At 37.9% G+C, this 13,794-nt stretch overlaps 2 protein-coding genes across 3 annotated transcripts in view; one reads left to right on the plus strand and one right to left on the minus strand.

The window, feature by feature from the left end:
* EXOSC9 (exosome component 9) overlaps positions 1 to 13,794 on the minus strand; it is a 127,558-nt gene that overhangs the window by 75,047 nt on the left and 38,717 nt on the right. The gene's annotated exons all lie outside the window — the stretch shown is intronic.
* Positions 1 to 13,794, plus strand: part of TRPC3 (transient receptor potential cation channel subfamily C member 3) — a 36,431-nt gene that overhangs the window by 12,201 nt on the left and 10,436 nt on the right. For both annotated transcript variants that reach the window (XM_065736827.1, XM_065736828.1), the window contains exons 3-7: positions 2,691 to 2,876; positions 8,217 to 8,381; positions 10,640 to 10,856; positions 11,913 to 12,146; positions 13,271 to 13,535. In XM_065736827.1, coding sequence (XP_065592899.1) covers positions 2,691 to 2,876; positions 8,217 to 8,381; positions 10,640 to 10,856; positions 11,913 to 12,146; positions 13,271 to 13,535 — 1,067 coding nt within the window. The remainder of the gene's footprint in view (positions 1 to 2,690; positions 2,877 to 8,216; positions 8,382 to 10,639; positions 10,857 to 11,912; positions 12,147 to 13,270; positions 13,536 to 13,794) is intronic.

Genomic DNA, 13,794 nt, shown 5'->3' on the forward strand with positions numbered 1-13,794 from the left:
AGTGCAAGTATTAAAAAGGTCCTTGTCCTGCTTTATACAGGATAAATCCCCCTTCTCAGCTTTGCTAAAAACTCCCACTGAAACCAGTGGAGAGCATGGACGTGCATCTAAAAATGGTATTTGTCGCTGATCCAAGTAAATTTACATAGTGTTATCTCAGCTGAACTAACAAAGAACATTCTAGCTTGAGCTACGCTTATGTCCAGCTTTTAAACAACAGAACTCAGATCCATAATTGTTAGTGCAATTATGTGCTTGATTTGCATATACAGTTCCTACAGTTCTGTATGCAAACTGTCTAGCTATATTTGATCTCAAAAGGACCGTTTAATACTTAATGCATGTGTGATTATGTATAATGCCTTCAAAGTAGTTATGCCGGTGAACATAGTCATGAATTGTGGTGCTTATGGAAATGAAGCTCCTGTATAACAGGAATGGATTTGTATGTTTTTCCTGACTGTATATAATTGCTTGTTATAACATTTCTTCAGAATTGATAAATGCTATTGATTAAATCATCTTAATATTTTTATTCATTATCTTCATTCTTTGCACACTGATGACTATTTTCTTTGTAGAAAAGCCTTCATAAATTGATGAGGTAGTCTCTAATACCCTCTTCTTGCTAAGAAAAGGCACAGTTGGATGGGCTGAGATATAGCAGCCCAAGTGTGATGGGACTGCTGGAGAGGCACTGTTCTGCAGTCCTCATAAGTTGCCTGTTACCCACTGGTGTCAGCTGTCTGCAGGCCGATGGTTTCAACAGGGTAAAGATGCCCATGCAGCCATTAGTTGCCTCTGAGAGAGATGGTTTAAGATGGTATAGCAAGGAAACTGGCTGAGTCAGGCTGTGAATTAACTGAAGAGGCACTTTGATCAGAGAGGCAGAGTGTCTGTGTTATCACGAGAAATAGGCTGAGCCCCACTGTGTAAGCAGGTCTGTTATTGCCTCACTCTTTGTTTGGCATTTCTCTGAAAAATAGCTTCACTTCAATGAATTGGTAGCATATGCAGGATATAGCAGGATTTTCCTACGTGGACTTGGATGCTTCAGACAGGGTTCTGATGGCATTGTGTAGAGCGGGGAAGAGATGAGTAAACTGGTAGCTTTGTTTGTTCGCAGTGTCTTCTCAAGAAAATAAAGATGTGTGTGGGTGACTGAGACCATGGATCTGGTTTCTGCTACTCATGCAATGCCCTAGAGGCAGAAGATTGCTGAAGAACTGTGTCCCATGATTACAGCACGGGTAGCATTTGGATGTTTAATTCTATCAAGCAATCAAATATCCTGAGAGAAATTTGATTTTACTAATATGTAAGTAAGGACCCGGAGATGGAAATCTGATGAGTTCTCCCAGCATAAGATTCAAAATCTGAATCAGATATTAGTGACACTCAGACTTTTTCACTTCCCATAACAGCATCCATAAGCTCTACAGCCTGTATTTAATCCTTGGCTTTACAGAATTAGGCTTAATCCATAGTATATACAGTGTTGCTTAGCAATAAGCGTAGATGTTACAGGAAAGTGGGCTATCCACCTATCAAGAAATGTTACAGCAGTGTTAACTTCTCATTAGAAATCCAAGTAACTCCTGCATAGTGGGAAAGTAGTCCCTGTAAACAGTCTGTATTTCATCAACCAGCAGGGCTTCTCACAGACCAGACAGGTGTACTTCAGAGTAACTGGTGTTATTGCCTCACTCTTGTAAGTGCACCATTTCTCCTAATGTTTTTTCACAGTTAGCAAAGGAATGAGGAGTGTTTTAAGTGAAGACGATTTCCTGTGAATGGGCAGTACACTCATTCATACAAGGACTAAATTTTTGTTGTGATAAATCAGAAAGCACTTGAATAATGTAAAGACATCTAAACCAAACTCTATTAAACCTTAAAGAGATGTCACTTTTGAGCCTAGGATAGATAAACATCATACTGAAACAAGGAGTTATTTTTCTTCCGTAAAATTACAAGTGTCTGCAAATTCATGTGAAAATCAATATTTTTTTCCTTCAGCTAGATGGTACAGCTGAAGTCAGTGAATTGGTCTATCCTTCCCTGTGCTGTGAATATTGGATTTACAGCATCTTCAAAGTGTTGAAGAAAAGTTGCTTATTGGTCTTATTTCCGTTGAACTAACATTACGCTCTATTTGATAATTACTCTGTTAGTAGTCTGATAATTTGTTTGTCTCCAGCAGCATTTCATTTGGATTCATATCTGAATCTGCTTATGGGATTGTTGGCTGATTCCCACGATTGTCCTCTTTTCCCATCTTTCCTAAAAATAATTGGGTACTTCTTAGTGTGTGTTGATTCTTCTATACATTTTTGTAGATGCTAAGTAAAAAAATAACAAAACTAGCAGTACAAAGAGGGAAAAGTAATATACTTAAGCAAAGGAGAGGAAGGTAAGATTTTCAGGGGAAAAAAAAAGGAAACAAAGAGATTTTAGCTTACATTTTTTGAAGTGTAAGCACAAATGTTTTGTCAGAAGATACAGGAAACGAACTGAAGTCTTTGCAATATTGACATATGCAAGCAACCAAGAAGATTAAAGGTGGTACTTGAAAAATAGGCATAATCTTGCTCATAGGGAGGCAGCAAAAGTTACCTGTTCTTTTTTCCTTGTTGTTAACTCTTAAAGCTGTTCCACATGTGTCGTTTTCTCTGACTCTTCTGTTTCAGAATGACTATCGCAAGCTGTCTATGCAATGCAAGGATTTTGTGGTTGGTGTTCTCGATCTCTGCCGAGACTCGGAAGAAGTGGAGGCCATTCTTAATGGGGATTTGAATTCAGAGCCAGTTGAAACGCAGAGACACAGAGCATCACTGAGCCGTGTGAAACTGGCCATTAAGTATGAAGTCAAAAAGGTAAGTGCTTTCAGATGATGTAATATGAATATAGTGTCATCTCACCGTGCCACAGGTATTATGAACTGATGCTCAGTTGCATTAGTGAGATGATGTGTGTAATCAAGATTCTCAAGTGGAAGTTGGATGAAGGGAACTACAGTGGAGAAGTTCTGTTTAATCTGCTTTATGCTTCTGAGAATTGGCAGGGGATTTTAATTACATAAATCAGCTATGCTAGCAAGGCTATACAGAATTGTTCAGATCTTTCTCTTGATTAAATTAAAAAAAAAAAGAAAAGGTGGAGCCAGATTTCCACTAAGTGAAAGTAAAGGATGTGCCTTCCTGCCAATCTGTGATAGCCTTCTCCTCTGAGTAGGCATTGTTTTTGCAAACAGTTGGCTTCAGCCAAACGATAGACTGGTTTGTTCATTATTTTTTCTCAGTACCTTTGAATTCTGCCTCAACTGAATGGGGCAAGTAAATTCTGGAAAGTAAATTTTTGAAAGTCTGTCAGCTTTCTACTAGTGAGCAGATACACATCTGCTTTTGAAAGAGAAGTGTTCCTTTTCCTACTTTGAAAGGAAAAGAGAACATTTAAGTTGTCATTAAACACAATTCATTTATTCTAAAATATTACAGTATGTTAAACAGCTTATCTGCAGCTGTGTGGACATAATAAAAAAATGGTATTGTAGTGAGAAATTTAAAATGTTTTACTTTCTGTATTTTTTTAATCAGTCCTGAAAGTGTTGGGAATATGTTTGTAGGTAGTTAATCAGTTACTTTCAGTTCTACATTTATGCACCTATATCTGTGAGTAGTTTGTAAAGTGCAGTGGATTTCCAGTGGGTGTCTGTATGTATTTTTAATGCAGTTACTTTTGTGAATGAGTGCTACACTGTGAAAAATGGAGCTCAGTATCAAACATTCGACATAATGCATACCCATTTGCTGTTTCACCTTGCAGTATATAGCCAAGTTCTCTTTGAGATTCCACAGTGCTAGCACAGAAGATAGTTAACATTTTGTCCTACTGTGAGAAGACTCAAGAAATACCGTAATATCTGTGTATTATTTACATGGTCAGCGTCATTTCCATTCTTAACAGCCATTACAAGTTCATCATTTCTGCCTAGAAGTCTGGTGCCTTACAGAATAAATAACACTGTATTATGTGGCCACCTTTTGAGGCAATCTACCATATACAATGAATTGTAGCAACCTGCTAGAACATCTGGGAAATATTGGTGTTTATCATATCCCCACAATGCAGTAACAGAAATGGTAAACACAGGTTTCAAACAACACATTTCTTTTTCCAATGTAGAATTGTTTTGTAGCAGATAGATGCTTATTAATTACCAAAATCCAAAGTAAATATTTGAAATTAATTAAAATAATGGAGTAGGGAAAGCTCAAAGCAAATGGGCACGAAATCAGACCTAAATGACATATGGATTCTTTATGGTTTGGTATTTGAAAATTCAAAATCTTAGCAATCCTTTGCTGAGAACTCACTGCTCTTCTTTCTCACTGAGTGCTATGGTTTTCTTCTAGATTTCGTTGTCACCAATGACTTTTATTTCTGAAGAAAGGACCACCCAGATCTGTTAAGAATAACAGTGCAAAAAAGCCAATTCCGTGTAGCAAACTTGTTCTCTTCTTCTGTGAGAGATTAGTTATTCGTAGATGAACTTGAGATTTTGGCTTCAGTTCCTGACAAATATAGTTCAGAACCTATGAGACTAATGATCTTGGTGGGAGGACATAAACAGATGGTACAGGGTTGTTACCATATTCATACATGTGCTGTGCTGTGCTGTGTAAGTGGCCATTACAGAGGGCATGACAAAGGCTGAGTGTATGGGAACTGATGAATCACGGCCTGAACCACTGATTGGTCACCTGAGGTGAGCACCGAGTCAGCCATGGGGGCACAGGTGAAGGTGATATACCTGTGTGAGTGGAAGGGGTGGAGCCTGGTTTCACCTCTCCCAAACCCCATTTAAGGGCTGACCACCACCAGGGAAGGATCTCTTCTTGGAGATCCCTCCCACGTGGAGTCCCCTGCGAGCCTTGTCATCATAAAGGTGAGCCATCTTCTCTTTTGTATTATCTGTATACTGTTTATATAGAACTACTTAAAATATACCATCCTCTATACTATCTCCTTGCGGAGTACCATCATTGGGAGTTATTTACCTTACACTGAGCCTGGACACTTCTCTGCTGCAGTGGTCCTTTGCTGCTTGGATTGGCTCCGTGCAGCTGTGGCAGATGGTTGTGATATTCTGACTTTAAATTCAGATGAGGTAACTTCACAGGTGGTACTTTGAACTTTAAAAACTTCAGGAAGCATGCAAAGGTGTGGCATTTCTTAGCTTTCAGAATTTCTAGCTATGCTTCTGGATCAGGTGTGCTAAAGTCAGTACGCTGTTGTTAAGAATGATAATACAGCAAAACAGAACAGCAGTTGTGTGAAATGGTTAATGAGCCGTATGTCCTCTATGGGGAGAGGGGAGACAGGAAAAAGCATATGATAAGTGAGCAAATGCTCTCAGAAGTTCACCGTTGGGAAATGGACATTTTGCTTCTACTACTAAGGAAACTCCTGCACTGAATACCCTAGGCTCTGAATCAAAGAGCAACCCATTCTTGTAAACTGGGTTTGATTTTTGAGATAAGGTTCAGACTAAAACTGCAGACCCAAAGTGAACATTAGATGATCATGAGCCCAGAAAAGGTGGTTACAAGTATTCTTGCTTTCTCTGCTGAATTGTTGCTGCCATATTGCCTTTAGTATCGTATCTTAACTCTGCAGACTGCCAGCAAAATTTGAGAGGACTTGCTGGCGCTGAGACAAGTTCTGCAGCTCTGCCAAAATGAGAATCAAAATGGAATTTCCAAGTGAGATCAGTAAGATCTGAGTAAAATCACAGGATTTAATTCTCAAACATTGACGTTTCTAATAGATATGAAAATAGATTCAAAATTCTCTGTGTTGTGTGCTTGTGAATCAGATTATGCCAGGATCTGCTCCTGCCAGATCTGAATTCACTCATTATGATGTTAGGAGTAAAGAACATTCTAATCACTCCTAGTCATACAGGAAAATAATTCCGTAATGATCACTTGGTTCGTGGTCATGGAACTGAATGCCTCCTAAAAGCTGCCATCAGTTGTGCACTGTAAAGTCGATAAATTACAGTTTGGGATTCCTTAGTGACCAGATGTGGTCCTTGTGCATCGTTTTGTATGCTCAGGTTTGGGTTGTGTCTTAATATATTAGACAAATGTGATGATAAGCTGAAATCAGCATATATCATGAGAAATTGGAGACTGCATGGGGAGTAGGATGAAAGAAGATAAATATGAAAGGAAAGAAAGAATGTGTGCAGTAGTGTGATTGGTAGGTGAAATGATGTGTTCTGTGAGGAGATGAAGGTGGGGGCAGGTGGATATAAAGGAAAAATACCAGAACAGGCTGGAGCTGCTTTATATTTCAACAGAGCCAAAGAAGAAGATAATTTGCAGTCCTTTTGGATGAGACAAATGCCGCGAGTTGCTGTAAGGGATTGGAAGTGGTGCATATTGTGCAGTTACCAACAATTAAATAAATTGCTAAGATCTTCTTCAGAGCCCTCAGACTTACTGCCAAAGAACTTGCCATAACCATTGCTGTCTCACTTGCTAACTCCTTCTTTGGCTAGGGAAAGTTGTAGCACAGGCTGATGTCCTCTTAGCATCACAGCAGAATGTTGATGGACCCATAGAAAGGAGAGCAAGGCTCTGAGTGAGATGTAAGGGGGCCCTCAGGCTGATTCCTAGCCTTGGGCGAGCTTCCTGACAACTCCTTTGCTGTTCTTTTCACAGCCCTCTGGCAATAGGAGGAATGATGTGGGTGTTTCTTTTCTCTTGTCTTCCCTACAGGTTTAAGCCTGTTTTTTAAAAGAAATCTTTGTAATTTTGAAATGATTGCTTTCCTATCTTTGCCTGCAGTTGATCTGCTGAGATGTTTGTCCTTTGGCCTGACTTGGGAATGAAATATATTGTAGCAAAAGAAGAAACAGGGGCATGTCAGAATGCATGGTTTACACAAACACACAAAGAAGAGTTTTCTTTTTCCCTTTTTCTTCTGAGCAAGGCCAACAGTTTTTATGGTGCATATGCTCAAAAGTGACAGCTTGTTAGGGAGAATAAAAATATTTTAGTTGTCACTAATTTCAGAAAGACTTTTGAGACCTTTTTAATTTATTTCTGTTAGCCATTCTGTGATAGCAACAAAGTGGGCTAGTATGTGATCTAACTAGCTACTGAACAGCACATCAAAATATTTAGGCACTTCTGTTTTTAAAGCAAAGTAGATTTAAGTAGGAAGATAGTTCCCTCTTTAGAGTTAACACAACAGCTTCAGATCCTTCCTCCTGGGAGATTTAAGGTTCCCTGTTTTCATTGCCAGTGATTTAATTTGATTTTTTTTGAAGAAGTCTGCCCTCTTGTACTACTGTATGCTCTTATTAATGCTTTTAGGAGTATAAATGGAGTTTTGCAGGCAAGACCTGGCATACAGTGGTGTATATGGTACATCATGATCTCAGCAGAGTACAAAGCCTAATGAAATTGATACACAACATTTACAGTATTTTTTAAAAAACTATGAGTAACTCAAATCAAATCTCTCTTAAAACAGCAGGCATTTATCAGAATTATTTTCAAAACCTTTTTATGAAAACAGCTAGCATTCTTCACTGCAATTTACTAGTAATTGTTGACTCACTGGCAAACGTTATCTGATTGCTTCAAATAGCTGTGATTTACTAGGCTTCTTACCCTGGTGCTCAACCAACGCCCCACATTCTGTTCTAACACAGCAGTCTCATGGAACATGGGGGGATTATAGTAATATTGATAAAAGTGAGTGTGACAGTAGTTCAGAAACAGACTTGACCAGAAATGTAAATATAATGGGAAGGGAGCATAGGGAGCTGCAGCACTCTTCTCTCCAAACTCTTATGCTTCTTCTGTGCTGTCTTGGTTACAATTCATGATCTTAACAGGAGTGGCTGTACAGTCTTCTTTGTATATGTGACAGATGTCTTCCATCATACAGAAATACAACAGTGCTTTAAAAATGGGGCAGTACATATTTGCAGCCTATGCAACCCTGTCATCAGTGTGCTTATTTTAGTGAGCTCAGCAGTTTATTCTTTATTTATTCATATTTCTTTTAAAAGAAAGAACAGTAGGCATGTTTTTAAGGTCTACACGAACCTCAAACATTTAAGATTTGCTGAACATCAATGCAGCAGTCATTTAACTCATTAAAAATGTTAACGTTTTTACTTTTTTTCTTTGCAGTTTGTGGCTCATCCAAACTGTCAACAACAGCTACTGACTATCTGGTACGAAAATCTCTCAGGACTGCGGGAGCAAACCATAGCCATCAAGTGTTTGGTTGTGCTGGTTGTGGCACTGGGCCTTCCATTTCTAGCCATCGGTTATTGGATTGCACCATGTAGCAGGGTACTGTTTTTTATAGATTACAAATCTTGTATTGCTCTGGTTGCTATTTTTCATTTTCTGGCATTCAAAGTGTAATAATGTGCCTCTAATTCTGCTGCTTCCAAATTTAACTAATTAATGATGTTTTTAATAGTCTGTAGGCTTGAGCCAAATGATGCTGCTTGTTTTATTTGTACTGTAAAGAGAAGACCACGTGAGGAGACATGACAATGCTGTAAAATTTATAGAAGGGAAAAAAAAACCCTTCTCTGTGAGGTGAACTACAGAATTTTAAGGGAAAAAAACACAAAGTTCAATCTCTGCTGTTTTTTTTTTTTAATTCCTGTATTTATATGCTGGGATGGTGGATTTTTGTTGAAAATCACCACCCAGTTGGCCAGAAGATTCTGTAATAGGTCTCCTTTGGTGGCATCTAAAGATCTGATGCTGCTTCCATATAAACAAATAGCAGAACATCTGTTGAATTCACTGATGCAGAATTTAATCTTAAGTAAAATATTTGTTATTAGCCTGTTTGCCAGGTGAACCATATAATAGAAATCAAATTAAACACAGTTTTTCAACCATGTGCTAGATTATATTCATAAGAGACTGTAACTGTAAAGACTTACCTTCCAAAATAATAGGAAAATACACTGGTGCTCCCAGCTTTCTCGGTGATCTCAAAATGAAACTCTTACATTCTTTTGCACGTGAAGCATCTGAAAATTAAGCACATTAACGTATCTTCATTAAATCAGAAGGAAAAATATTTCTCCATTATTAAAAAACAAAAAAAGGTAAATTCATTTTTTTTGCAGAATGTCAGTCTTGTAGTTTTCTTAATAAGTTTGCAGCAGTGTTTGACTCGTTTATACATTTTTCTCATAGTTTACCTCAAAAAGGAAAATAATTTGCTCGTCTCTTGAATATTTCAAAGGAATCGTGTTTTTTCTTGGATAAATATTTGTTTACTTCTAAGGTAAACCTTCATGATACAGTATCATTGTTATTCTGATTATTTTCTGAGATCACCTTGTGATTATCTGTAGTGAAGATATTCCTCACAGTTCCATATCATAGAAACTTATTAGTATTTTTTTAGGTAGTGTCTAATATGGAGAAGTGACATTTGACCGTGAGCTTTAATTCTCAGTACCAGAAATGCCTGACATTTTTCACAGTGCTCATGTCAAATAAATGTACTGTACATTCAGACGAGTTACATGATACTGTAATTTCAAAATGTTTCATAAAGGTCAGGAGCAAGAGAGGAACTTGGGATTGTTTGCACAGGTAGCAAACGCAGCTCAGTGTGTTTTGGTCCTCTTAGTTCACATTAGATGAAAACCATTCCTTGAAATAAGAAAACTACTTACAGTTCCCCATTTGCTGAACTCAGTCTTCTTACACAGTACACAGCGCTGCTGATAATGCAGCACTTCACATGCGATTTTAGAATGCTGCATAATAATTGTTAATGTATGTGATTAGTATATCAGAATTGGATATTAACATTAACAAAGATGAGGCGTAATGTGTGCAGCAACATGTTCTCCTCATGGAGGAGACAGAGATACCTTTAACATTAAGAGGTCTGTCACCCTCAGAGGGGCAGACTGCAGCTTGGCAGTTTTGACACTGGCTTGCAAGAAAATGTTAGGATGGGTGGGATCGGACACTTTTTGGTACAGTGAAGTGACAGCAACAGGCTCATTGCTTTTTCCAGTGTGGTCTTCTACAGGTAGCTGTTCCTCTCTTGAGCTGCGAAAAAACTGTCTGTACTTATGCTGTTCTGCCTTTTTGCTGGGTGGAGATTTTTAATGCATCAGCTGAATTCATTTGGAAAAATTATTTCTGACATTTTCATTCTTAGTCCTGTGTGAGGGAATAATCATTAGTCTTAGCAGACATTTACAGGTTATTAATCTGGGAATTTCTTCTCCAAATATACGTTCTTCAGCCCCACATCAGCAATCTGTGGCATTAGAGACTACTTTCTATGACTGCTATTGTACACTTGTAACTCCTTAGGGCACTTCCCAATAAATATTGCCATCTAGAGTTTGCGGAATAGCATAAATGTTCACTAACAGGACATCATATTCCAGGAGACTGCCTTTGGGAGAGTTTAGTCTGAAATGGTGAAATGAAAAATACCCTTTGAAAGCAATGTTTCAGACTGTCCAGAGCATTGAGTGCGAAGCTTCTGAAATAACTCGGTGTAAGTTTGTTACTTTGAAAAAAAAAATGTGACTGCTTTCATTCTGTCTTTGCAGCTTGGAAGAATTCTTCGAAGCCCATTTATGAAATTTGTAGCACATGCAGCATCCTTCATTATTTTCCTAGGCCTGCTGGTGTTCAATGCTTCTGACAGATTTGAAGGTATAACAACGCTACCAAATGTCACTGTTACTGATTACCCTAAGCAGATCTTTAGGGTGAAGACAACTCAGTTCACCTGGACAGAAATGCTGATCATGGTCTGGGTACTTGGTAGGTATATTGCCCCTTTGTCTCTGTGTCACTGTTTGTCTGCAGTTGTTAGCTCTACAAGAAAGGAGAGAAACCCAGGTCCCAACTTTCACTCCAGCTGCTGCATCATTACAGTAAACCCACACAGCAGAGTGACACATCAGAACCAGTGAAAGCATCTCCGTGCCTACTCTCTTGTAGTGTGCAGAGTAAAACTGTTATTTGCAATGACTTTGCCGCACTGTTTGGTAATTCTGACATTTGTAACAGGAACACAGACTTGCTGAAGAGAACACAGTAGAAGTTTTGCTTTGAAGTGGTTTACTTAAGTAGGATTAAGAAGTCTAGTGTGCTGCTGTATGTATGAAAAGATTAGTTCTCACTGCTCGGAGTTACTGTGCTTGTGTGGTATTGCTGCTTAGGTAGCTGTAGCCTTTGGAGAAGTCACTGTTTCTACCAAGGGACGAACGAGTCCTCATTATTTGGCGTTCATCACAAAACCTGATCAGATATCAGACTGTTAGAAACTGTATGGCAGAAGGTGCCATCTTCTGGCTTTTCATCAGTCAGGTCCTTTATGTAGGAAAACATCAGGTAGCCACATGATAATGTAGCATTCTCAGCTTTTATAGGCTGCAGAAGAGAAAAGAAGTGTAACTGTGGCTGCTACACACAAAGGTGCCTCACTTTGCCTTTTGAATCACCTCTATGTCCTGGCTTAAGCACTCTCTTCAAGTCAAACTCTGCTGGTGCAGGGAGATCGGTGCAGCTGGCATGGTGCCTTGTGGTTACCCCTAACAGAGATAACAAAATGAAAGAATTTTCTTTGCACATTTAACATTTTTTTTCCTTTTTAGCAGAGCATGTTAGGCCATAAATCTTTCAGTACAAAGCTGTGGCTCTATACTCTCCTGTATAGAGATGTTTGAACTTTGTCTCTGCGTGTTTGTTTCAGTCCTGTTGAAACCAAGTCAGCCTTGCTCAGGGTGTATAACAACCCTGTGACACTGCTAAGTGTAGAATTTAAATGAAAGTGATGTGACTGACTTTGCTATATTTTTAAATGTCTTGTTGCAGGTATGATGTGGTCAGAATGCAAAGAGCTGTGGCTGGAAGGACCCAGGGAATACATTTTGCAGTTATGGAATGTTTTGGATTTTGGGATGTTGTCCATTTTCATTGCTGCGTTCACAGCAAGGCTTCTAGCATTCCTGCAGGCCACAAAAGCACAACAGTATGTGGACAACTACATTGAGGAGAGTGACCTCTCTGAGGTCACGCTTCCTCCAGAAATAGAATATTTTACCTATGGTGAGTTTAAATTTTCAGCAAGACAAATCTTATAATGAAGCCTTAAAATTAGCCATGATATTAAACATTTGCAAGCTATATTTTATTCTCAATTCAATGGACAACAGAAACACTTTAGTGAGAATTCCTTTCTTGCTTAATTCAGTTTTTCAATACCATCATTTATATTGTGGAGAGCTATCAATATTTCATGATAAAGGAAGGATGCTAGACCAAGTAATATGTTCAAATAGAATGAAATTACAGGAATTGTAATCAGAGGTGTGATGAAGCTGTTTACAGCATCAGTAAAGACCACATTTGCTCCTGACTATATTTTAGCATATATTTTTTGAATGTCTATATAGTACAGTAGTAGAATTGGGTTTGTTTACTTCAAGTGCTATATAATTGATTTGAGTTTGGACATATGTAAAATATCATATGAAATACTTGGTATTTTGATATCAAGACAGCAGTGTTGTATTCATAGATACATTCATAGATATTAGGTTGTTTTCCATTAGGTTGGAAAGGACAAGATCATCTAGTCCAACCATCATGTGTTAAGATGGTGCAGCAATTTATGCAAATAAATGATTTAGGAATCTATATGTAATAGTTATTTCTGTGAATATTCTGGGTAAAAATAATGATCCTCCTTCCTCTAAGTTCAGTGGCAAAATTCTCTATGCCCTTGGTGGGGACTAGATTATACCCTACATTTTTAACAGCAGCAAAATCTTGGTGTGGTTACTAAGTGAAATTACTCAGGAGCCAGCACTGCTCACTTTTATATTAATATAACTTAAAATATGGATGAATTTCTGGCATAGTGTTTACTAACATAGCTAATAATGCAGTCATGCTAAGAAAAGCACTAAGAATTGATATTCTTACATAGCACAGGTTGAAGTACAAACTGTAGAAGATGTCTTTTTTTCAAGTATAATTTTTCTTCTAGTAAAAAGTAATGTAATTTATATCCATCGTTTGTGACTTACAGGAAATAGGAATAGACTCTCCAAATATTTGCTTTAACTAAATTCAGACACGTTCATGGCAAATCTTATCAAGATTTATTTTTAAACATAGTGATAAATGAGTAACAGTTTATATTTACCCCTGTATTTTGTATCTTCCAGCTAGAGATAAATGGCTTCCATCTGATCCTCAGATAATATCTGAAGGCCTTTATGCAATTGCTGTTGTTCTTAGCTTTTCTCGGATTGCATATATCCTGCCTGCAAATGAGAGTTTTGGACCCTTGCAGATTTCACTTGGAAGGACTGTTAAAGATATCTTCAAGTTTATGGTCCTTTTTATTATGGTATTTCTTGCATTTATGATTGGAATGTTCATACTGTATTCCTACTACCTTGGAGCTAAGCTAAACCCAGCCTTTACAACGTAAGTATGAAGTTATGTTTAAGTAAAAAGCAGCTATGAAACTCAGTTCTCCACTATGGTAACAATATGCTAAACTACATACCCTCTCATAGTGTTAAAATAAAACCTTAAAAAGCGGAATACAAAGAACCAATTATTTCCTACTTGTATAATGGAAACTGTCATTTCACAGTAAAAAGTTTTATCTGTATTTTGTGATAATCAAACAAGCTTGTGAACAACTGATGGCAAGGAAATATTACTGTTTTCTCCCAAATTA

The sequence above is a fragment of the Cyrtonyx montezumae genome, unplaced genomic scaffold, assembly GCF_038088225.1.
Source record: "Cyrtonyx montezumae isolate F1298 unplaced genomic scaffold, pur_monq_1.0 scaffold_2, whole genome shotgun sequence".
Lineage (NCBI taxonomy): Eukaryota > Metazoa > Chordata > Aves > Galliformes > Odontophoridae > Cyrtonyx > Cyrtonyx montezumae.